General features: G+C 40.8%; 1 protein-coding gene across 3 annotated transcripts; it reads right to left on the bottom strand.

Annotated features, from left to right (window-relative positions):
• Positions 1-474: 474 nt before the first annotated feature.
• Positions 475-21678, bottom strand: setd1ba (SET domain containing 1B, histone lysine methyltransferase a). 3 transcript variants are annotated; one of them, XM_053515647.1, is made up of 18 exons: positions 20788-21675; positions 20454-20599; positions 20114-20212; positions 19284-19554; positions 17655-17776; positions 15011-15922; positions 10690-11409; positions 8890-9069; positions 8671-8764; positions 8205-8428; positions 7802-7877; positions 7183-7536; positions 5935-7100; positions 5581-5757; positions 5114-5239; positions 4888-5007; positions 4577-4714; positions 475-2650 (listed from the first exon to the last, which is right to left on the bottom strand). In XM_053515647.1, exons 1-18 carry the CDS (start codon positions 20846-20848, stop codon positions 2477-2479), a joined length of 5160 nt encoding a protein of 1719 aa, XP_053371622.1. In that variant the 5' UTR covers positions 20849-21675; the 3' UTR covers positions 475-2476. The 3 variants fall into 3 exon arrangements, with proteins under 3 accessions (XP_053371622.1, XP_053371623.1, XP_053371624.1); XM_053515648.1 differs by having other exon boundaries at positions 5935-7097; XM_053515649.1 differs by lacking the exons at positions 475-2650; positions 4577-4714; positions 4888-5007; positions 5114-5239; positions 5581-5757 and having other exon boundaries at positions 5784-7100; positions 20788-21678.
• Between the last annotated feature and the right edge of the window lie 1753 nt (positions 21679-23431).

Raw genomic sequence — 23431 nt, 5'->3', positions numbered from 1 at the left:
ATATACACAACATTAAAACCATTAATATTAAAGATTTATGTTCCCCTTGTGCCACTGGGGCGGCTTTGGGGTGTGCTTTGGTGCCTGACAGCAGGACATTAGCAACTGATCCTGTGGATGCTTTGGGTTGTGAGGTGCAGCCTCCGTGGATAGGATTTGTTTGACGTATCCCATGGGTGTTGATCAGATGACGGGGTGAGGGGGGTTTGGAGGGCACATCAGTGGCCTTGGGCTGTTTGCCTGCTGGGCCCAGTGCATGGAAGGCTGTGGTATACTGTGTCAGCTATCCTAGTTAGCACTGACTTTTCTTTTCAGCGATTTGTACTGCCCAGGCATTTCTGAAGGCTGATGAAACTGTGAAGCAGCAGGTAATGGTGTTATGCAGGCGTCAGGATCTACAACCTCTAGGTAACCTTTTGTTTAGTATAAAATATAACATTTAAAAAGAAATTAGGAGAAACCAAGTAGTTCAAAAAGAAAAAACATCCTTTATTTTTTTGTCAAATTATCTGTTTTTCATACATTTGTGTAATAAATAGTCAGGGATTGATGCAGCATTTTCATCCTCCCTCCATCACACACGGCAAACTGCTTTCATAGAATTTACAAACTGAAAAAATAATAAAAAATAAAGCTTGACACAAGCTGAAATCCTGCACGCGCTCTCTGTGTGGTGCCAAGCGAGCCCTCACCTCCAAAATATATATATATATTTATCTATATATATACTTATTTATTTATATATTCACAGTCTGAGTATTTACACTGAAGGAAAGCGGCAGAAAAAAGACGTTTCTACAAGAAACAATCTTTAAAGGGAGAACACGACACATTGGCTCTCCCAAAAATATCTCGTCATCTCAGATTAGTTCCGCTGGTAAAAAAAAAAAAAAGAAAAAAAAAGATGCACCGATACTCGATATCTCACTGTATCACGATACAATGTCCCCGATCCTTCGTACAAACGGTCCGTCTGTACAATATTGACAAACGCGGAGGGAGAGAGAGAGAGACACGCCCACCCGAATGGGAGCATAAAAGGAAGGAGATGGAAGAGAATAAAGTACTAGTGTTACAAACAGAACACACACACACACACACTCACACACACATATATAGATATATTCGTACAGAGATAACACAGCAGGGTGGAGAACAGCTTGCGCTGCTTAGAATGTACCCAAGGAAGAAAAATTGGCACCAATTTTAAAAAGCTTCCTGTCCTTAGCATTTAGCTCATTAGCACAATGCTACGTTGCATCACTTACAGAAAGGAAGCATAATACAGCTCAAAAGACAATACTATACAGGTGACGATTGTGCAGTGTGTGAAATCAAGCATCGACGTGGTGGCAAATTAGCACTAGAGGTAAGATCAGCATGAAAAAAACGCTTGTAGCTGTTATGTGTGTGATTAATACATTGTGTGTGTTTTAATACTTAATTAGCCATTAAGCATTCAGCTTGAACGGATGTAATGGAAGCAGCTCTGTGGGTACAGAATAAACGAGGAGATGCAATCAACAGAAATACCAGCTTTTGTTCTGTAGTAGGTCCACTAACTGATAATCAGTTGGACGATAAATCAACGATATGTTTAACACGGTTAAAATGGCAGACACTTCATCCTTCTTTGTCTTATAAGATCTAATATTTTGGTGTTCCTCATAAGCTCTTTATCTTCCAACTGCAATGTGCTATTGTGATAATATATTAAATTGCTATTAATGCCATATTATCACAATAGATTACAGTTAGATACGCAATACGCAGACTGAACAAAAATGCTGGTCTATTGAACCGTCTCGGTCTTTCTCTCTCTCTCTCTCTCTGTCAATCCATATTGTTTTACCAATAAAAAAATTTAGCTGTAATTCTGAAGGCTGATAATTACAGTAGACAGCCAGCAGGGGGCAGCACACATACACAAACATACAAAACACACAGCATTATGACTTGAAAGAGCATTAAATAAGCATGTGTTGGAAAGAAAAAAATAATAATAATAAGGAATAAGAATAAAACACTGTTGAAGTATTGAAGAAGAATTTGTGAGCGAGCCTGAAGTTTTGAGTAGTGTGTTTAAATCTGTGTGCGTGTAGCGGCTAGTCGGCCTGTGCCTGTGTGGATCCTTCTGAGCGTACAGTATAGAAATAAAGTCCGTAAAGACAGGAAAAAAGCAAGTGGATTGGCGAAGACCCGGCTACTACACAACAGCTTGTGCGTAGAGGCTGGAACAGGAAGGGTGACTGGGGTGGCCGTCCTTCTCTCTCGGTGGAAGAGTGGTAGAAAATTCATGTCGTGGTCTAAAGAGCACCGGTGTGTAAATCGTAAACAATCATTGGATGGATTTATTCGTATAAAAAGCCCTACACACGTAGCTGCTCTTACTGCAGAGTTTAGGGTGGAGGGTGAGTGTGTGTGTTTGTGTGTGTTACCCCCGAACACCCTCTCTGCTTCTTGTCGCTCTGTAACGTTAATTGAGCGTCCCCCTGCAGTTCTCGGCTCCGCACAGACAAGGGATCTTCTCGTCCTCGATGGGGAACTTGTAGTCGTAGGTGATCTCCTCGTTGACGTTGATCGGTTGGCGAGAGTAGATTACAATCTTCTTCTGAGACTCCACCGTGATCACCTTGGCGTAGCAGTTCGGCTGTGGAGCGAAGCGTTAACAGAGTGTCAGTGAGCTCGGCTAACTGGTCCAACATGTTACACCATTCAGGACACACAAAGCTAAACAACTGTATACGACCGTACGACCGAGGAGTTTGGTAATACTATGTGGCACAATAAAACAGCGATAAACTGATTGTAAGTTTAAATCTAAACAACGCCACATCCGTCCATGGCCGGACCCAGAGCTGAAATAGGCGCACAAACTTTTGGCCATATGATGAATAGCCCCTCACTAAACACAACACACAAACTAATACCACATCTTAGTCCCAGAAATTAATTTAACATACGTCAATCAGCCATAAAATTTAAGCCTTCAAACATTAAGTCTGATATTATGTAGGTGTCCTTTAAGCCACCAAAACAGCTCTGACCCCTCGTGGCATGACTCTGCAATACCCCGGACGGTGTGTGGTGGTATCTGTCACCAACAATATATAACTGATAATTAATGTTATCTGGTCTTAATGCTATGGCTGATTGATGTACAACATTATGTATTACTTTATTTGAGCTATATAACAGTATATAAGCTAAAACAGAGACTAATTACTAAACAAAAATATTTAAAAGACATTTTGAATGATATAAGGTTGTACACGTTGAAAATATTTGCAAAAGAATATTTGGGGGAGGGGGACGCAAAATGAGTAATAGACCACATCAAGATGTTTTTTTGGAATTTTTGTCAGTCTGATTGTCTTTGTGCATACATCAAATAGAAACTACTGAACAAATTAATGGAGTTTCACGAGGTAACATAGAGGCTTTGTTTCATCACAATCGGCCCACCAGAAGAGAAGATATGCTACTTTAAAATTTCAATGAAAATCCCCTTATTTAAAAAAACACCGCCACAGATGGCACTAGACGTATTCTAAACTTGCTAATAATTGACAGAATGAGAAATCATAAAAATAAATAAATAAATAAATATACAAATAAATAAAATAAAATAAAATAGCAACCTTAAAAAAAAAAATCATTTGTTCCTCTCAAAATTTAACAAATGGCGCTGTCCATTTTTTAAAGCGTGTGTACGAGTTCCACGCGAACGAAGCCATTAGCACATCTAGTACTCTAAACTTTCTCAAATCGAAACTTTAAAAACTCCCATATTTGATTATTTCTTTAACATATTACCACAGGTCTCAGAGCATCAGCCGAAACGCCCTTCCATTTCACTCCTTCTCCAAACCCGCTGTTTCTGTGTCTATGTTAATAAGCTACTGCTGAGCCACCACTCCTTCCTCCAAATAAATAAGTACATAATACATGAAATAAATAATACAAAAAGAAAAAAGAGATCCAAGGGTAAGTAAAAGGAAAAGATTTAATAGTTAATACTAGAGTCTTATCTAATGGTCTAAAATCTAATTGGCGTGTTTAAACCCTGCTCAGTACCAAAATGGATAAAAATGATAAAAGGCAGGGAATGTTCTCAGCACATCTGCTTTTCAAATAGTGTTTGCCATTACAGGTAAAAAACTATAAGGGCAACTTAACAGGCAGACTGGATAGCATGGCATTTTACAGTAAACGTTTCACCTTGTGGAACCCAAACTTTTGTCGCCCCTAGAGTACAGTACTACAGTAATAACATTATAAACTTGTAATCTTCGAAATGTTTTAAGGAGACTCTAAAACTGGTGCAACTGAACACACACAATAATCAACAGGTACGTTATTATCAGCTGCTCCACACACAGACACACACAGCAGAGATAGTCACCACCGGTTACCATAGTTACCAAGGGTTAGAGAGTCTGTGGTTAAAATAAAGCGCGTGAATGGGAAATAAAAAAAATTCTTTGAAGAATCTATTATGTGGAAGATACAACGTTCCAAAGGAAACCCACAGTGAGTGTGTGCATGTGTGTGTGTTTGTGTATATTAGACTCACATTGCAGCTATGGTTGATAAAGCGAGCGAAGTTTCCACACTTTGTAGCATCAATGATGGTGTCGTGATCAACACGGAACATGTAGCTGCTGCCAATGCCTTCCTCTTCGTAACGCTTCTCCCTCATGTCCGCGATCACCTACGAACACACACACACACAAATGTTTGTATGCACACCTACTACAGACACTTTCTTTAATTCCTCTAATTTATCTGAACCCTGAAACTGCAATCCATTGACTTTAGCAATAAAATAAATAAATTAATTAATTAAATTGTATAATTGTTACAATCACACTTTATGGCTTTTACCTGTCTGATGTTCTGTCCGACGTACTCGATAACCATCTCGTCAGCAGCGATGGGTTCCATGGCAAACAGACCCCAGTCGTGGATGTGACTCTTACAGAATCGGATCTTCTTCTTACGGAACTAAGGGGGAAATTTGGGGAAGGTAAAAAATTTTTTTTAAACTTACATATGTGACTAAAGTGTGTGTGTGTGTGTGTGTGTGTGTGTGGTGGACGAGTGAACCCACCTTAAGCTGATTGAATTTGAGCAGGTCACTGTCGCAACTGAATGATGACAGCAGACGGCGCTGTTCAGAGCGTCTCTCTGAACCTGCTCGGGTCGAGGCGTGGGGCTGAGCTGGGATCATCCGGCCCTGAGGAACGGGTCAGCGGATGTTTAAAAGAAATGAATCGGTCAGCAAATGATGCAGTGACTATCATGATTACTAGAGATGGCAGATTTAGTTACATATTACAGTTCTTGTATGTAACAATTCATGTATCGCCACACTGACTTTAAATTAGATTATGTAAACCATCCTGTGTGGTAGGAGCAAATTATTTGCTAAGTATGTATTTTAAAAAAGTTTAATATCGAATCGGGTTATTCAAAAAAAATTGTGAGACTGTCAGAATTGCAACACCAATTAAATCGGCACCTAAATATTGTGATAAAACCGTAATGATTACAATTAACGAAAGCCGTTTTACTCACCTGCATGTCTTTATCGGGCTCGTCTGACTGTAACCGAGTGCTGTTCAAGTATTTCATTTTGTCCTTTTTGTCAATCTTGTAGTAGCCCTCGCTACGTCCGCAGCCAGTCACATGATCGCGCATACCGTCCTCTCGTCGCTTTTTCTTGCTCAAAGGCAGACTACCACTGCTGGTAGGTGCAGGAAATGCAGTTAAGGAAACAACCACAGATACAGGCAGTATGTGCAATAATTCTAAAATGCATTTCTGTATGTGATGGAAAGAAAGCTTTCAAATAAAATAATGACAGACAGCTGTGGGAGTTAAACTCTACACTACAGATTGTTAGCATGTTAACGCGTTTAAAAGGATATGAGGGTGAGGAACCCAGAGTGTGTCGTTCAGCCAGTCGTGGCCGTTATCCTGCTGCAACATTTTTTCGTAGGTGATTTTGAGATAGCGTACATCCTCCTCGTCAATGCCTTCGTTCCAGATGTCATACAGGATGGTCATCTCCTCGAAATCGGACCGTAGCTTGAAGCTGGGCCTCGGTGGCAACTTTACAGGTGGCTTCATGGTGAGGAGGATCTCTTCCCAGCTCCGCCTCTGACCTCGCGTTTTCTGTAGCGGCTCTTCAAAGAGAACTGTCTGCTCCTCCATGATTTCCCTCTTGATTTCCTCTTGTTTCACTTCCACCATTTCCTCCTTCGGCTTCAGAGCCGATGCTGTGGAGGCATCTGACCCTCGGAGCACTCCTGGTAATACTTCACATTCAGGTAACAGGTCCTTTACAGGGAGGTCTGGAGAAAGCAACAAGGTGGCCTCAGGAGCTTCTGGGGCATCCTCAGGTTCAACAACGGCGGGCTTTCTGGGTCGGCCCGGTTTCTTCTTCGCGGCAGTAGGATCTTCGGGCACGGAAAGTTCTATGAGTGGAACGTGCTGATTGGTTGGCACGGTAGCAGCATCTAAACAGGAGGCTGGAACGACAGGAAACGGGGAGGAGGAACAGGAAGTGGCACTGCCAGGTTCTTTGAAAAGTGGTTTTTCAGATGAGGACTTCCTTTGAAGAGTAAGGGAGGCAGGGGAGTCTGGGAAAACTGGGGTAAAGTTTAGATCCCGACCGGGCGTGGGAGGTATGCCTGCGCTAAGCAGCGGGTAAGGGAACGGGCTACTGAGTGACAAGCTACTTCCTGTGGGCGGGGCTTCACCGGGTGTGTTGGGTGTGGCGGGTATGGTAGGTGTCGCAGGTGCCGTTTCACTGCTCTGCGATTTGCTTAATCGGTGAGGGAGGTCACGGCCCGGTGTGCGGGGAATGTCCTCGTCACTCGAAAGGCGAGGGGGTGGGAGGACAGAATGAGCAGGAGGCAAGGGCAGATGAATGGTGGGTGTCTCTGCCTCTGAAGGGGTAGGGACATCACGACCTGGAGTTCGAGGCACTTCCTCTTCCTCTGTACGCGGTGGGGTCGGAGGCCTCTGCGTCCTCACGCCCTCCAGATGGCCTTCTGTCTTTCTTACCTCCAGATCACCGTCTGACTCTTCTGCTGGAAATATGAAGAAGTTTGGATTTAATATGTGGAGGTTTGTGGAAAATAAATGCAAAACACTAAAGAGAAGTGAATGTACCTTTGATTTCTTTAGGTGACAGCTGTCGCAGATCGTCCTGAGCGGCAGTGACGCCACCCACCGCCTCCTCCAACTCGGGCAGTGCCACCGCACTCTCCTCTTCCACAGGAGCTCCAGGTGTGCTGGGAGCCTTCTCCATCTCCTCCTCTTCCTCAGAGGATGACGACTGTGAGGATGATAAAGACGACGATGATACTATTTCCTTATCTTCATCTTCTGTGTCCATGGTGACCTCGTGTGCTTTTTTCCCCTCCTCCTTCTCCTCCTCTTCCTCATCTGAGCTGGAATCGTAGTCAGACGAACTGTCACTCTCAGAAGAGTCCGAGTCGGACTGGGACGACGAGCTGGAGGGTTCTGACCGGGGATGCAAGATTAAAATTAATTTGGTTTGCATGGTGCTTTTCAGCTGTATATGAACTAGCACAAAACAAAATGCTCCTCAGCGTTATCGGTAATGTAGAAACCTACAAAAACGCTGATTATCAGGAATTACCTTTGAAATATTTTGTGTTCTGACATTTGGGAGAAATTGGACATTTTCAGGTAAAGATGACTATGAATACCTTAAGAACTTCAAAGCAATTAACTTTTCCATAACTCCCTCTAACTCGCTTTGTACCTTCATCAGACGAGTCCGAAGAACTGCTCTCACTCTCGGACTCGCTCCTGTCTTCATCGTCTTCCTTTTCTGTCTCCTGCAAAATGCCAATAAGCAGATCAGACGCTGAGAGGAGACACAGGCATGAGTAGTGTCCCAATCCACATGGTACAGTACTAAATATCATGAGACATGCAGTTTGATACGCAGTAAAAGGTTTTCTTGCAGCTCCTAAATATATTATACAGATAAAAATATTAATTATACGCTCCTCTCCAGAAGAAAACAAAATATCACTGAAACCCCAATCGATTGTCTCATCTTTAACCAGAATGTCTTCACGATAATAACTGGCCTTGTTGTTTTAGTACTTTTTAAAGACATTGTATGTGGCAGAATGTGGTTTGCGATAAATAACTCTCACCTTGCTAGAGGGCAGTCTCTCCGAGACCTCTACATTAGCCTCATCCTCTCGCTCGGACACGGACGACTCCTCCCTGCCAGTCTCCTCCTCTTCTTCGTCCTCTTCCTCATCCTCTTCCTCCTCACCTTCACTGTCCAGCTCCACTGGACGGGCGTGCCTCCGCTTGGTGGACGATGTATCGTCTACCCGGGTGCCGTCTGACGGGGCGTCTGCTCTTTCTGACTCTAAAAACATACGCTAGGTCAGCACATACTGAACGATACTGTTATTATTACCAGGCAAACTTTCTACTGTGTTGTGTTTCAGCTAAGCCTGTGTCAAGTGTTTCTGCCCTAGACTTGTTCCTTAGATGCCTTAGATATTACTCAAGCTGCCAGACCCCTTTTTAAACACTAGCTGTGGTTTAAGCATCACTTAAACTGAACTAATTGAAATGATCTGTGCTAGAGAATGAGGTCACTCTTACCTTCATCCTCCAGCTCGTCGTCTACAGGCGTGGATGGCCGAGCTCTCTTACTCTCTCCTGTAGAGACCGGGTCTGGAGGCTCTTTCCTCTTCACCTGGAAGACACACAATGTTCTTCATTACTGTAAACTACCAAGTCTGACACTATGTCTTCTATTTTTTTCTGTTGAAGAAGACATGTGCATGTATCACGCACACGCACACACAGAATGATCCATACCTTGAAGGACGGAAGGCGGATCGCACCTCGCAAGCCGATTCCCAGACCCATGCTCTCAAACCCAAGTCCATCGCCTTTACCCCACGTCTCCAGAAGACTGGCTGACAGCGTCTCTTTCGGTTTCACTCGCTCCTTATCGTCCTCTTTACCCTCACCTGTCTTCACTGGGGTAGATGTTGCCTAAAATAACATGATAACAATGATAAGCAGTCATTCTTTACCTTTATCTCTCCCGTTCTATCTTTACACACACACACACACCGCTTATCCGTGTAAGGAAAGTGTAAACTCCTACACTTTCTCACAGGAGTGTCTCTCCCGTGTCCTAAAGGCTTCTCCGAAACTTTGTCCTTCAAACTTTGTTTGCTTTTTCTTTTTTTGGGATAAAACTAAATATTGAAAAAAGACATCAAACACTAAAGCTGTGAATCATACTTCATCAACTTAATTCAGATTTTTGTGAATTGTGATTTTCATGTCGATTTGACTTAATAGCAAATGTTTTCTGCTAGATTTATTTTAAGAAGCTACAATGCTTTGCAAAAGTCTTATAGGCGCCTTTTTTTCCACTAATTTTGTTGTACATGTTTTTTTTAATGCTTGGATAAATATTTACAAAAACATTTAATATTTGCAATCATAACCAAAAAATTTATAAACAAATAACATTACAGATGAATATTCAAATACATGTAAAGAAAGCAACATGTTATAAGAAAGACCATCTATCAGTAAATGACCAGTTACCCTAATGCGGGCTGCTGGTTTTCGTATTAAATAGTAAATAATTGTATAAACTCATTCTCCAGCACGCTCAGTAAAAGGGATCTTTTCTTATGGTATTTTTTACATTTTGTATGTGCCTGAGACTTCTGCACAGCGCTGTAAGTAAAACAACCTGAACCTTGTTCCTTAGTATTTTCATGCAAAACCCAGGAGCGTAAGTTTTTTTTTTTCCTTCTGAAAACTGGTCTGTCATGTAATATGTTGCTTTCTTTACAGGCATGCATATATTCTGTTGTAATGTTATTTATTTTTAAAGGTATGTTCGGAAATAGTGGTTTTGTACATAATAATGCATACATGTATAAGAAGCTTTGGGCTAAAGATAATATGGTGACTAAAAGTATCTAATAAGCGTAAAAATGTTATGTAGTTTGTGTTCTTAATTGTTTAAACCTCACATCTCAAACAAAGCGATAATCGTTTTTACTCGCTGATTTCCTGCTCCACACTTCATTCCAGCAGGTGGCAGTATTGCACCAATCACCCATGAACTTAAAAGAAGAAGATTCGGTACTCTCGCAAAATACAAGTATTTGTCGAAAATGCAAGCGTTTTGTATTTTCTGAAAAAGCTGTGGCATATTTTTAAGGATTTTGTCAACTTTACATACATTTAATATTGGTACGTTTATTGAATAATGTAAAAATGTGTGAATCGATTCTGAATCGAAAACTGACCCGATTCAATTAATCGCCTCAACCAATAATAACTCAATTAAATAAATCACACGGCTCTATTAAAACACTAGAATATAAGCACCACATTTCTTATTTCTGTAAGATGTTAATCTCATACGGAGGGAGTCTCTAATATCGGCGCTTTGCAAAAATCTTTTATCAGTACTATCTTTCTTTCTTTAACAATTTATAATGTTAAATAACTCATTTCAATGACTTCATTCCACTAATGAACATATCTGTAAATATATATATTTTTTGGTTGCCGAGTGTTTCTTCCTCTTTTACTACAGAATAAGTCAAATATTTATTTAACGATACGTGACAGTACGCTCACCTTGGCAGAGCGCTCCTTCCTCTCCCACCATTCATCGAAAGCCCTGAAAGCCACTACTTCCACCATCTTGCGGTTGAGGTCTCTCTTCATGATGGCCTTCAGCTCTTTGACGATAACCGTTAGCACACCGTCCACCGTGGCTTTGTGCGGGTCTTCTTTCTTTGGCTCGTAACCCGGTGGTGGCACTGACGGGTTAAACTTGGGTATGCTGGGTAAAGGCCAGGGCTGCCCGTGTCCACCCCCGGGAGTGCTTACCATGGACAAGGGTGGGTAGGAACCAGCAAATTGCATGGCACCTGCGCTTGCTGCTGTCGTTCCACCTAGAAACTGCTGGTAAGTGAAGGTACGCTGGTTTTGGGCCATGCGGCTCAGCATCTGCGTCTGCATTTGGAATGACATGTGCCCCATGCCCCACTGCGGCAAACAGCTCATCAGGTCCACGGGCATCATGGTCATCATGCCCGGTGGGTACGGGTGCATTGGGGGCAACATTGGTGGTGGGGCAGCGAGATGGTGGGGCAAGTGAGCAGGGTGCATGGGGTACGCAGGCTGGGGAGGAGGTAGAGGGGGGAAGCCAGGCGGTGGGAGCGGCATAGACTGAGGGGTTATCGGAGACACGGCCGAGTTCACTACAATGGCCTTAGTGCAGTCGCTGGAGAGGGGCGTGCCTGGCATCTCATCATCAGAGATTTCCATATCCTCCCCTGACGATTGGTTACCCTAAGGATGGAGAGGGAAAGAAAGATAAGTTGTCTGCAAGTTTATTTAGAACTTTTATTGGTATATTTAAAATAAAAAACTTTGGGTTATTTAGTCAAAGTTCATAATTTTAAATGTGAATCAATTCAAAACTGATTCAATAAATCATTTAATATCAAACAACAAAAGTTCAATTAAATGGCATAACTGATTAAATATAGCACATTTTTAATAAATACACAGTATACGATACGCGTGAAGTATATTTATGAGCCATATTGTGTTGTATGATGTCATTCTCTTCACAACCAGAGCTAAAGCTTATGTTAATGAGATTTTAATGTGGCCGCAGGCTGAACTCAGACAGCATGCCTAACGACTCAACAGTTACAGAGTTCCTCCTGAATTAAATTATTTTTCATTTTGTGCCTGTTTATGGACAATTTTTACAAAATTAGTGTTTGGTCTTAAAAAGAGTGCGTTCTTCCCCATCTGAGAGAACATATATACATTCAGGAGAACTGTTATGACAGAGCTTGACAGAACGGTTTAAGGTTTTCAGCATTAGCGAAGCCAGGACAAGTCTTAAATGTCTTAATGATGAAAATTCAAGGCAATGTATTAGTAGACTGGTTTCAGGTTCAACACAACGACCACTAATGCTTAAAAAAATATATATATATATAATATATAAAGAAATACAAATAAAGAAATTGTACTTCTTTATAGCAGTGGTCCTGGGAGCCTCAGCAGACTGTGAAGAATAAAAAATTTTCTTGTGGTCTAGATAATGTCTGGATAAGACATTGGACTTTTGACCAGATCATTATGGGTTCAATCCCCAGGCCCTGCTAAACGAATACTGCTGGGCCCTTGAGCCAAGTCCCATAACTGCTCAGTCGTATGAAATTATTTTTTAATTCATGTACACTACCATCAAAAGTTTGAACACAACTCCATGGATGTTTCTGATTTTTATTTCTTTCTACACTGTAAAATGATGCGGAAGGCGTCCAAAATATGCAATAATCTCCTTTAAACATTTATTAGAGATGTTGAGATGTGTCTGCTACTTATGCGTTGTAAAGGCTTTATAATGGCTCTAATTTGAGGTACCGATTGCTAATTGGTGATTTTTGAGGCTGGTAACTTCTCCTCTGCAGCAGCAGCAGAGGTAAGTTTTAGTCCTGCTTTCATGGAGCTTGATCGGTTTTTGAAGAACTTGTAGAACTATTCCATAACAGCTAAGCTCTGTGTCCTAAAATAGGTACTGACTGATGCTGGGGCTATTGTTAATCAACTACTTAATGCCATATGTGTTGTTTCATAGTTTTTAATAAATAAAAAAAATCCAGTATTGTTGAAGAAAGTAGAAAATAAATCCAAACTTGTGTCCTGGTTTAACTGGTACTGTATCTCGTGTAGATTTTATTATTAATGCGTTATCAGTGGTATTGGCCAGTTCAACTATTCATTTAAATTACACAGGTGTGTGTAATTTATTTTAGAATTAAATAGGTCTATAAAAAGTCTCACAGTCCACAGCTTAATTAAAAAAAAAAAAAAAAACCACTGAATGAATTAAAAAACAAGTAGAGCATGTTTGTTGAGAGTACACACTTTGGGGGCTCGGATACTACAATGAACAGCATGTAGGGGAGGCAGAAATGCAGCCGCTCCAGCTCTACAGGAAGTGTAGCACTAAACGGCCGAGCATTGTCTTCCCTCCAGCAACACCCTGATGTGGTAGAGAGGAACCGAAAGTGCCCTGCTCAACTCTGCTCACAAACATGAAGTGAGTGTGAAGTGTAAACGCTCATTTATACCCACAAGCACCTTTAGTTATACATAGCACTCAGCGATTAAAATGTACCATGTCTGAATTTAGCCACATACTCATACATCAGAATAAACATAGTTGTGCCATAGCTTATAGGATACTGTCCTTATATCGATCATCTTCTGGAAGATTTTTTCTTTTTTTTTAATTTCTAAGGTTTTATCATTTTGTTTTCATACAGAGACACCAAAAGGCAAAAGTACAGCAACCAGAGCTTGAGCTATAAGCTGCGACAAGACTGATACAGCACAGTTATAATGACAGATCTCCTTAGTCACATGTGATTTCTTGGTGAAAGAAAATCTGTATCATTTTTTTCATCAGATAAAAAATTTCTCTCTTAATTAGCTCACATCTGATTTGCTGCCAAATTTATGTTTATAACCTCATACTCATGTACGTCTTATATTATTCACAAAGAATGCTGGAGCAGCACATGTCTGTGATCTTATCTTCAGTTCTGTACAGCGCTGCTTTTCAGGCAGATTTCACAACTTCCTACACCAACTGCTGCGTTTCCGCCAGGTCCTAAAGCCCTCCTTATTTAAACACACACACACACACACACACACACGCCGCGATCTGTCACACTCGCCATTCATGACCTGCCTCAAGCTACATGTAATTAGAGATGCACTCATTGCAATTTTCTTGTTCAGTACCGATTTGATTTTTTTTTACATCTTATAACTGACCACACAGACTTAAAACAACTTTAACTAAATATAGTATATATTTATAACCAAACAGACTATTAAATATATTTTACACTTTCTCCTGAACTGCATAAGGTTACAAGACTTTTATGGTAAAGGACATGACATGCTAGACACTAGTGTACACAGGAAACAGAATGCTCCTCGGAGTCTTCAAGTCCCGAGTTGTTCGTTGCTTGGTCACGTGACTCCCATAGACGTTATGCGGTGCAATAGATTTAAAATAACGAACGACTCAGACTGGAAGATATGAGAGGTGAGCTACTCATTCTGTTTATTATTATATGTCCTTAGCTGCATTGTAATATTTTCATTATTGGAACCTTAGCCAAAATTTGTGTATGTGGACGTATTGGGGTCTTTTTATTGAAAAATGCAACATTCTATTTTATTTCTGATCAAAAGAACGAAATGAACTAAATGACTCAACAAAAAAAAAAGATTCGTTCAATTTGATGAACGAGATTCAAAGAACCGAGTCACTAAAATGATTCACATCCCCATCACTACTAGACAAAATCATTTTGAATCATTTTGAACTGCTTATATATATATATATATATATATATATATATATAATATATATAATATAGCATATATATATTCTAATTTAGCATTAGAAGTGGAAGCAACTATAGTAAAATTTTTCAAGAATCAGGATACATTTTTATAAAATACTAAAAAGTAGTGCTATGCAATACTCAAGTAACCATAAACAGATGTTTCTAAAAGTGCTAAAATTTTATTTTATTTCTGAGATTCAGACCTACACGATAACATTTTTTTTTTGCAATTTAGCAGCAGGGAAAGCTAAAGGTGCCCGCCGATGACATCAAATCTTTTGGTCTTGAAATGTATCGTACTTCAAAAAAAAAAAAAGTACAATTCTGTCACATATTTAAAAAAGAAAAAAGACTTATAACCTAACTGCTCCATAGCACAGAGAGACACCCATGATAAAAACATGTGCTTTGATGGATATAAATTAGATGATAAATAATAATAATAAATCTGAATGCCATATATTTAAAAATCCTCGAGATCTAACATGGAACTCATGCCTTACCGTATCCACTTTGTCAGTTGGGGTATGTGGCCCACCCACATTGTGCGTATTTGATGGCGAGGCGCTCTGTGGTTGGAGCACGGCGGAAGCAGTTCCTGGGATGGGCTCGTCATCGTCGGAGTCGGGCAGTGGGGTGGGGCTGATATCCTCGAGGCCAGTGCTTGGTGGACGGGGTGTGCGTACAGCGGCAGAGGAAGGTGGGATAGGAGATAGCTGAGAGGAGGAGGAGGAGATGGGACTGCCCTCCATGCGCACCTCTCCATCCGAGTCTCCGCCTTCACTCAGGAAAGGCAACTTTGTACGTTTTTCCTTCAACAACATCTCAATACGCGAGTCCAGACTGTGCCGCTCTGCCTCCAGGGTGGGTGTGCCCGGGGAAGGGGAAGGGCATGTTGGCGTGGCAGGTCGTGCTTCCTCGGGCATAGGAGGCGGTTCCGGGTGAAATTCAGGTGTAGTTGGGGGCGGGGCTTGAGGTGGGGGGTGTCTGTAATCCGAGGGGTGAAACTGTGGCTCGGCAGAGGGGTAAACAGGTGGCATGGGCGGCTGGTATGGGGAGAATGCGGGCTTAAAATTGGGTGTGACAGGTGGAGGTGGTGCTTCAGGCGGCGGGTTTGGCTTTTCTGCATTGCCACGGTAACCCCCATGGACATAATGTCTCTCCGGACGGCGGTTGTATGCGTCTTGGAATTTAGTCTCGTGCCTACGGGAGCGCTGGAAGGTGGGCGTAGCCTGCCTGCCAGAGTAGGCCGAGTCCTGAGAGAAGGGTGTGCCAGATGGGCGGGGCGTGATGGGAGTCGTCTGGGATTGGGGCGTAGCGTCCTGTCGAAGACTTGAATACGCAGTGTCTATGGAGAGCGGGGTGCTTGTGCTAGTGGACCCGCTTTCAGAGAGACGGCGTAGCGGCTCACAGGACTATACACACAAACAAAGCACACACAGAATGTAATTAGCACCAAAGTAAAATAAAAACTACAAAGTGAAAGCTACAAATGTGCTTGTTACTTTGCTGCTTTTTAATGCATAGCACCTTAGAATCGAATTAAATTAAATTCAGGGTATTTTTGATTTTCGTGATGCACACCAAGAAATCATAAACAAACTGAAAAAGGTTAAAATATGTATACATGAGCTGTGGTTCAAATGGATTACTCCGTGTATTTTTTACTGCATGTACTGTGTTTATAACACTGAGATGTGCACAATTAATACCCAAATAACGTAATAAAACCATATAAACAAAAATGAAACACGGACCACTGGTCACTTTTCGTACCGAGCAGATGCGGAACCACCAGAGGGTGCTGCTATGTAAATTTCACTGTAAGGCTGAGGCATGGCGTAAGAAGCCTGTTATGCAGTGGATGCAAATAAGAAACGAAAAATTTAAAGCGGACTTAAAATGTAAAACTGCTGAAAGCTGGTTCTTGCTGGTTCAAAGTTATGAGTTACAGCTGTGCATATTTCTACTGGTAGCATAAATCTGGTGTCGTCAAAGCTGAAACTCTATTAGCTAAACTGAATCCCATGAACACCGGAGAATTATTGTTGTTTAATAATTTAAGTTATAATCTACATAAAACCCATTATTTCTCCTGATAACAGATTAACTTGTTTACTCTGCCTCCACTTTTACAAAGAAAGTAAACACTGAAACAGTAACCAAACACATGCTGGACAATCCTATATTCATATAAGCAGCATTTTATCCTTACAGTGAAACCTCGGATTGCGAGTAACATGGTTTGCGAGTGTTCCGCAAGACGAGCAGAAATTTTGACTTGGAAAACGAACGAGTATAAAGTATCATGTATCACGCATGAGCTTCTTGTTTTGACGCCGAGCGTCAGGCGAACATAATTCTTGCGCTGCGGAATCTGCTGGGTCTTAATGCTCGTATGTCACTGATATAATTAACATCCATGCACGCATGTACTGTTTACTATAACACTGTGACCATGTGTGTGTGTGAAAAATATATCTTATTTTTTGTCTGTATGCGTGTGTGTACAGCACGCGTAAACTGTTTATTATAACACACGTGTGTGCACATAAAGCAAAAGAAAGTCTTATTGGAGAGGTTAAAGATCCATCGCCTTTACAGATACACACATTCTTCGTCGTGATTCTTTTCAAAGCTAAAGTGCAGGTTAATTTGTTTTATTTTTACCTTACAGCAGTGATTTCAGGAGTGTAACTCAATTGTGTTTCATTAGAGAGATCTCTTGTTTATTTTTCTAAAAAAATCAGTGTTTACGTTGTGTGAATCTGTGTGTGTGAAATGAGTGGAGGGTAACTGTGTAAAACGAGAAGGGGGAGAGGGGAGGGGCTCCTTACTTTAGCTTCACACACACACAGCGTCTGCGCGCACAAACGGAAACACTTATCTTTCGGGATTTAATTTAACTTTTTTAAAAGGTAAAGTACAGGATAATTTGTTTTATTTTTACTTTATATTTTATGCTAATTATTTTTATGTATTTTTTTTTTGGCTGTGGAACGAACCATTGTTTCTTATAGGGAAATTCGAAAACTTTGATTTATGAGTATTTTAAAACACAAGCCCACTTCCGGAATGAATTATGCTCGTAATCCAAGGTTCTACTGTACTATACTTTTAGAGTAATAAAAGTTAACAGATGTTTACCAGAAGCGCTTCGGCCAGGCTGCGTGGTGAAACTTCACACGGCTCCTCATCTCCTACTGGCACTGTCAGGGGTGTGAAGGTCCCGTTTATCAGTCGCTGGACATAGCGTAGCCGATTCTCACCTGGGCAGGTAAGAGCAGAGATCAGACACACACACAGGCAGGACACACCATTTTTAAATGTCTGATGTTTGCGGATATAGTTCATCTTAAATTACTTCTGCAAAGCTAAAACACTTCGAAACAAAAGGAAAAGCATTCAAAATTACTCAAAAAGCAGGAGGATGGTAAAAACATTTTAAAATCTCCTTTAAAACCATGTTGGTTCTCTGCAGTACACCTTTCAGGTCACATCAGTTCTTTTTTTAGTACACGCATTTTGTAACAGGAATAAGGACTCCATCAAAATTTGTCTCAGTTTTATGGAAATCTCTAGTAGTGGAAATTAGTTTGTTTTATTAAATACAGCTGGGAAAGATAAAACATGCAACATTGCATGGTAATAATATAATAATTTAACTTATTGCTTTTAGTATATTGCTGCTGTTGTTACAGCTATGGCATTTTGCATTATATTTGTTTGCATTAGATTTACAATACTTTGTGCGGGGAAAAATAATTTTAGGTCATTTAGGCAAAAAAAAGCTACTGAATATACAGAGGGGCCAAAAACAATTGAATACACACTTCAAGTTGTTATCTTTGCCTTTTTTTTCTTTTTTTTTACTTAAATTCAATTATGGAAGCAGTGTGTAGTAGTGTGTTTCCTCTTAAGATGTCAGTAGTTGCTCCATTGTTAATCCTATCATGTGACTATGATATTATTGTGCATGTATTTTTTCATGTTGTAGTGTGTATACATTTATATACATTTACACACATACACATACAACCTACATTTTTTATATATATAAACAATATTATTGTTATATATATATATATAACAATATTGTACTTTGCACAATATTGTTTATATATATATAAACAATATTGTGCAAAGTCTTATGCACCCTCATTATTTTAAGTATTTTGTCTTATAAGTTTATTTTACTGCTTCCACATAATTGGGCCAATAAAAAAATGGACTTCTGAACATAACTTTTCCAGGGTTTGTATGCTACTGTCTGTAGAGAGCCAAACTGACATATGTATGATTAACTGGTCTCTGTCGCTTTAAGAAAGAGAGAGAGAGAAAAAGAGAGAGAGAAAGAGAGAGAACGCGCAATGGGAAGCAATTTCTAACAGAATTTTTTTTAAATCAAACCAACACACCTCACACACACACACTCCTACAACACACATTAATCAGATATCTAGGAAAAAAATATAAATATATAATATTTACAACATGCAATGGGGACATCTATCTGTCATTTCTACTTTTTTTTATTTAGCTTTATTCGTTTTTCATTATACATACAAAACACATCTAAGAGCAAAAAACAGTTTGTGTTTAGTTAATATAAAGGAACTTGTTTTCTAAGATGTAATAATAAAGCAGGGAGAGGGAGAGAGAGCGCGCGCTGACAGCCACGTGCAGCAGCGTTTACGGCGGTTACCAAGCAACCGATCGTGACGTGCGGGCCATTCCAAATCAAACCGTACACCGTGGCCGTGTCACCGCTCTTACCTTTCGGGTCGAGCTCTGCGTGGATGATGTTCCCCATCACCGAGGTGTTGTGCAGGTTCTGCACCGCGTCCTTGGCCGCCTTCACTGTCCCGAACACCACTTTTGCGATGCCCAGGTGCTTCTTGGTTTTCGGGTTGTACAGAATCTCCACCTGCTCGATCTCGCCGTATTTCTGGCACATGTCGGTGAGGAAGCCTTCCCGGATGTTGTCGTTGAGTCTCGCGAATGTCACCTCCTTCGGAGGCACGCGCCCGATGTAGCATTCATCAATCTGTTCAGAGTTTATCAATGGACGTGTTTACACACACACTTCAGACACACACACTGTTCTGTTTATGCACGTGGAGCGAGAACACACTCACACACACAAGGTGTCCCATGGGTCTCGATACATAGAAAAGGTTTTAAACTTTTCTTTTTAAAATATTAATTAACAAAGAAATCACCCGTGTATAAAGATACATTAATGATTACTTTAAAACGCATAAATTGGCTTGTAAACACAAAACACTTGTACCTTATATATCTATACACATGCACAAAAGAGCACAAAATCCCAGTGTGTACAACTTATTTAGCAACTTAATACTAATACAACTACTACTACTACTACTACTACTATTAGTACCTACTACTACTACTAATAATAATTTTATTCTCTCTCTCTCTCTTCTCTCTCTCCATCACACACACGGAATTCCCAATGGTTTGAAGCTTGCGGTTTGGAGCGTTACTATGGCGACCCGCGAGCATGCCATCGCTGATCTGCAGGTACGCGCGCGCGTGTCTTAGTGTCACTATAAACATGTGCGTGTGTATGAGTGTCCCACCTTAAACTTGGGCACGGGCAGGTCGGTCTCCTTGTACCTGGTCCACAAGCGACCGATCCGTGGGTCCCTGACCATGTCCACCGGGGGGATCCCGGGATTCTGCGGAGAAATAAAAACCACAAACATTACACACACATCTCATCTCACCTCACCTCACACGTCTTGTCCTGTCCTGTCCTTCAGGGGTTGATTGGGATAAATACCGGGGGTTTACTTAACACCTATTAAAGTAGAAGACACGGGGACCCAGGGACAATCCAGGAGCAAGTCCACGGTCACGCGCGGTGTGTATGCTGTGTGTTTGCTGTGTGTTTTTGCTGTGCGAGTATGTGTGTCTCACCGGTATGTTGAAATGTTGTCCATCGTATCGGTAGAGTTTGTGTGAGCCCTTTTTGAGCGCCGGGTCAATAATCAACTTGTAACTTCTCCAGTGGTGCTCTCTCCGCTTCTCCGCCGAGCTGCTCTCCGTGCCGCCGTTCGCCAAACCTGCGTCGGTGAACGCAAACACACACACAAACACACACACACAAATACACACACACTCACGGTTTAGTCAACTCGTGCGCGTGGATTAATGCTAAACATATACACACACGAAGCTTTCAAAAGCGTCCCCCCAGTCACCGAAACACACACAGGAACGAAGAGAGGAGAAAAAAATAGAGAGAGCTTACTTGAACTCTGCCTTTTGCCGTGATCTTCATCTCCTCTGCTTCTCTCTCCGGGTCTGGACATTTTAATGTGTCCGATCGAGTAGTTTTCCAATCAATACGTGTGCTCGTTCGCTTGATTTTACATTACATTTTGCTTCGAGAAGATACTGCCTCTTTTTTTGCGAGCCAACACATATTGTGTGTGTGTCTCTCTCTCTTTAGCCTGGGCTTTCTCTCTCTGGGTCTCTCCCACAATACACCACTATGGAGCGCTAGTCTGCTTTTTCGGCGGCGCAGATTCGACACGACGTTCGCTCAAATACTATGCTATACAATACAGGTGACGCGGTGTGAATACAAACTAATCGTCGGACACGCGCGTGTGTGTGCGTGTAATAATGCGTGTTCGATCGTGAAACTGAGCTTGGTTGTGGTCATTCCGGAAACAAAACAAATAAACAACAATTATACGCGGAGCAGAGTCGAATGTGCGTGCTGCGTTTACATCGAAAATACAAGATGGACACGGGGGTCCGGGTGATACAGAGAAGGCTGAGCCCGGGGACACGATTGCGTTTGTTTCATAGATTAAACTGTTTCGTGTTTCACTGACGTTTTTTTCCCCCCCCACAAACTCAACAACAAAAAAAGAAAGCTGTAGAAATAGTGTGTTTCCGTCAATCCCGGAAGTCGGTTTGTGCGTAAAAATAAACAAAGAACAAACTAAAAAGCGTGTGAAAACCTTAAGTTGTTATTAATATGTGTTAGATGTTAATTAGCTGTATTTTCACGTTATAAGCGTGTGTATAAACGTGTCTGCGCGTGTCGGTGTTCGGTGTCGGGCAGTTGCCTGGTTAACGGCGCTTTTCCGTTCTGACCAATCAGCGCTCAGCACCATGTCGGCTTGCGCTATTAGAGCGTCGCGCGCCAGTCCCTCCAACAGACAGCAGAAAGGGCTGAACATCAGCGCGGCCATTTTCTCCCAACAAGCTGGAGCTCCATGGTCCAAAATGGGCTTCCTTTTGTTTCTAAAAGGGATCTAAAAAGCTTGGTTTCTTTATCATCATCATCCTCCTCATCATCATCATCTTTTATGGACTATTGAACACATTACAGTGTTTCTGTGTACAGGAATTTCAGAAGAAGGAAGATGAAATGTTGGATCATAACCCTTTGATATATTTTTTTAAAAGCTTAAGCTGTGCTTTTTTTCCTCCTCTCTTCTCTTCCTGGAATCCATCTTTGTCCTAGCAAACTAGGTCATGGCACACCCATATAACCATTATATTTTCTCTCTTGCTACTAAATAAAACAGCTTGTAACTGATTATATAACTGTGTAACATAGACACATGAAATCTCTGAGGCCCTACACTGTGCAAGGCCAAGTATGAATGTGCCTTTGAGTAAGTTCATCTTTATTGTCTTTGCTTAGTGTCGTATATATTATTATTATTATTATTATTATTATTACATTATTTTTATTTAATCACTCAGGTTTCATGGCACTAGTCTTGTGAATTCTTTTTATTTATTTTTAAATATTCACTTGCATGACTGTTTGGGATTTTTTTGTTTTGTTGGTTGTTTTTGTTTTGTTTTTCTTTTCTTTTAGCTCCATTCAAATTGCTTTGCTTCTCACATTTCAGAAAACAAACCAGGCCAGAAAGAGAGACAGAACGAAAGAAAAGAAAGGACAATTGGCCTTTTGCATAAAAAAAAAATGCTGAATCACAGGTATGATGTGGTTGTTGGTACAAAGCCATAATATCTATAATAATAATAATCAACCACAATGTCCTTGATATGTCAGTATATAATGTTATAATTTATCACCAGACCCATAAGAACTCCTTAATAGGACTAGTCACTGACAAATAAATCATCATTAACCTGCTATTAAACTCTCGAACCCATTTCCACAGACATTTTCACCTTTAAACTGAGCATTGTAACATAGTCTAAACTTATTTGACCTTGTGTCAAGGACATGTTATTATTATTTTTATATTTTTTGCTTGGCTATGGAGTTTTAATCTTCCTAACAGCATATTGCTCAGATTTCTCCCTCACTCTCATTCTCTCCTCTCCCCTGTCACTCCAAAACACACAGTCAGTAAAGCTCTAGTGGAGATATTTACCTTAACACTGGCTTGGAATAATTTTATCAGGCCTAAACGCAGAAGAAAGAGGGACGTTTTCATTCCCCATCGTCGGATCCTTTAACACAGGGCTTTTACAGAGGGGTCGGCTTGCGACGCCTCAGAGCAACAAAACCCAGAAATAACCAATCTTTTCTGCCTGATGGTGCATTTTTTTTTTCTTAAGAAAATGAAATCCAGCATAATTTAAGAGCACAGCCTCTGAGGAGTGAAACTGCTGGAAATTCTTGAGGCTGATTTTTGTTAAGAGCCTTTATGCAAACCATCCCCCTCATTTTCTTGCTGAAGACAGGATGAAGGAGGAAAAGAAAAAAAAGCATGAGCTTTTCATTTCTCAGAGACAGACAGAGAGATTTCATCAGCTTTTATTAAGGTAATGGACATTTCATGGCAGGGGAAATATTTTTAAGTGTAAGATTATTCTTATTCTTATTAAATATCTATTTATAACATTTGCATTTATTACCATGTCCTAATTTACAAGTATTTGCAAACCAAATCATT

This window comes from Clarias gariepinus, chromosome 17 (genome assembly GCF_024256425.1).
Source record: "Clarias gariepinus isolate MV-2021 ecotype Netherlands chromosome 17, CGAR_prim_01v2, whole genome shotgun sequence".
NCBI lineage: Eukaryota > Metazoa > Chordata > Actinopteri > Siluriformes > Clariidae > Clarias > Clarias gariepinus.
The sequence above is the reverse complement of the archived record's forward strand: the minus strand, read 5'-3'. Positions and strand labels throughout refer to the sequence as shown.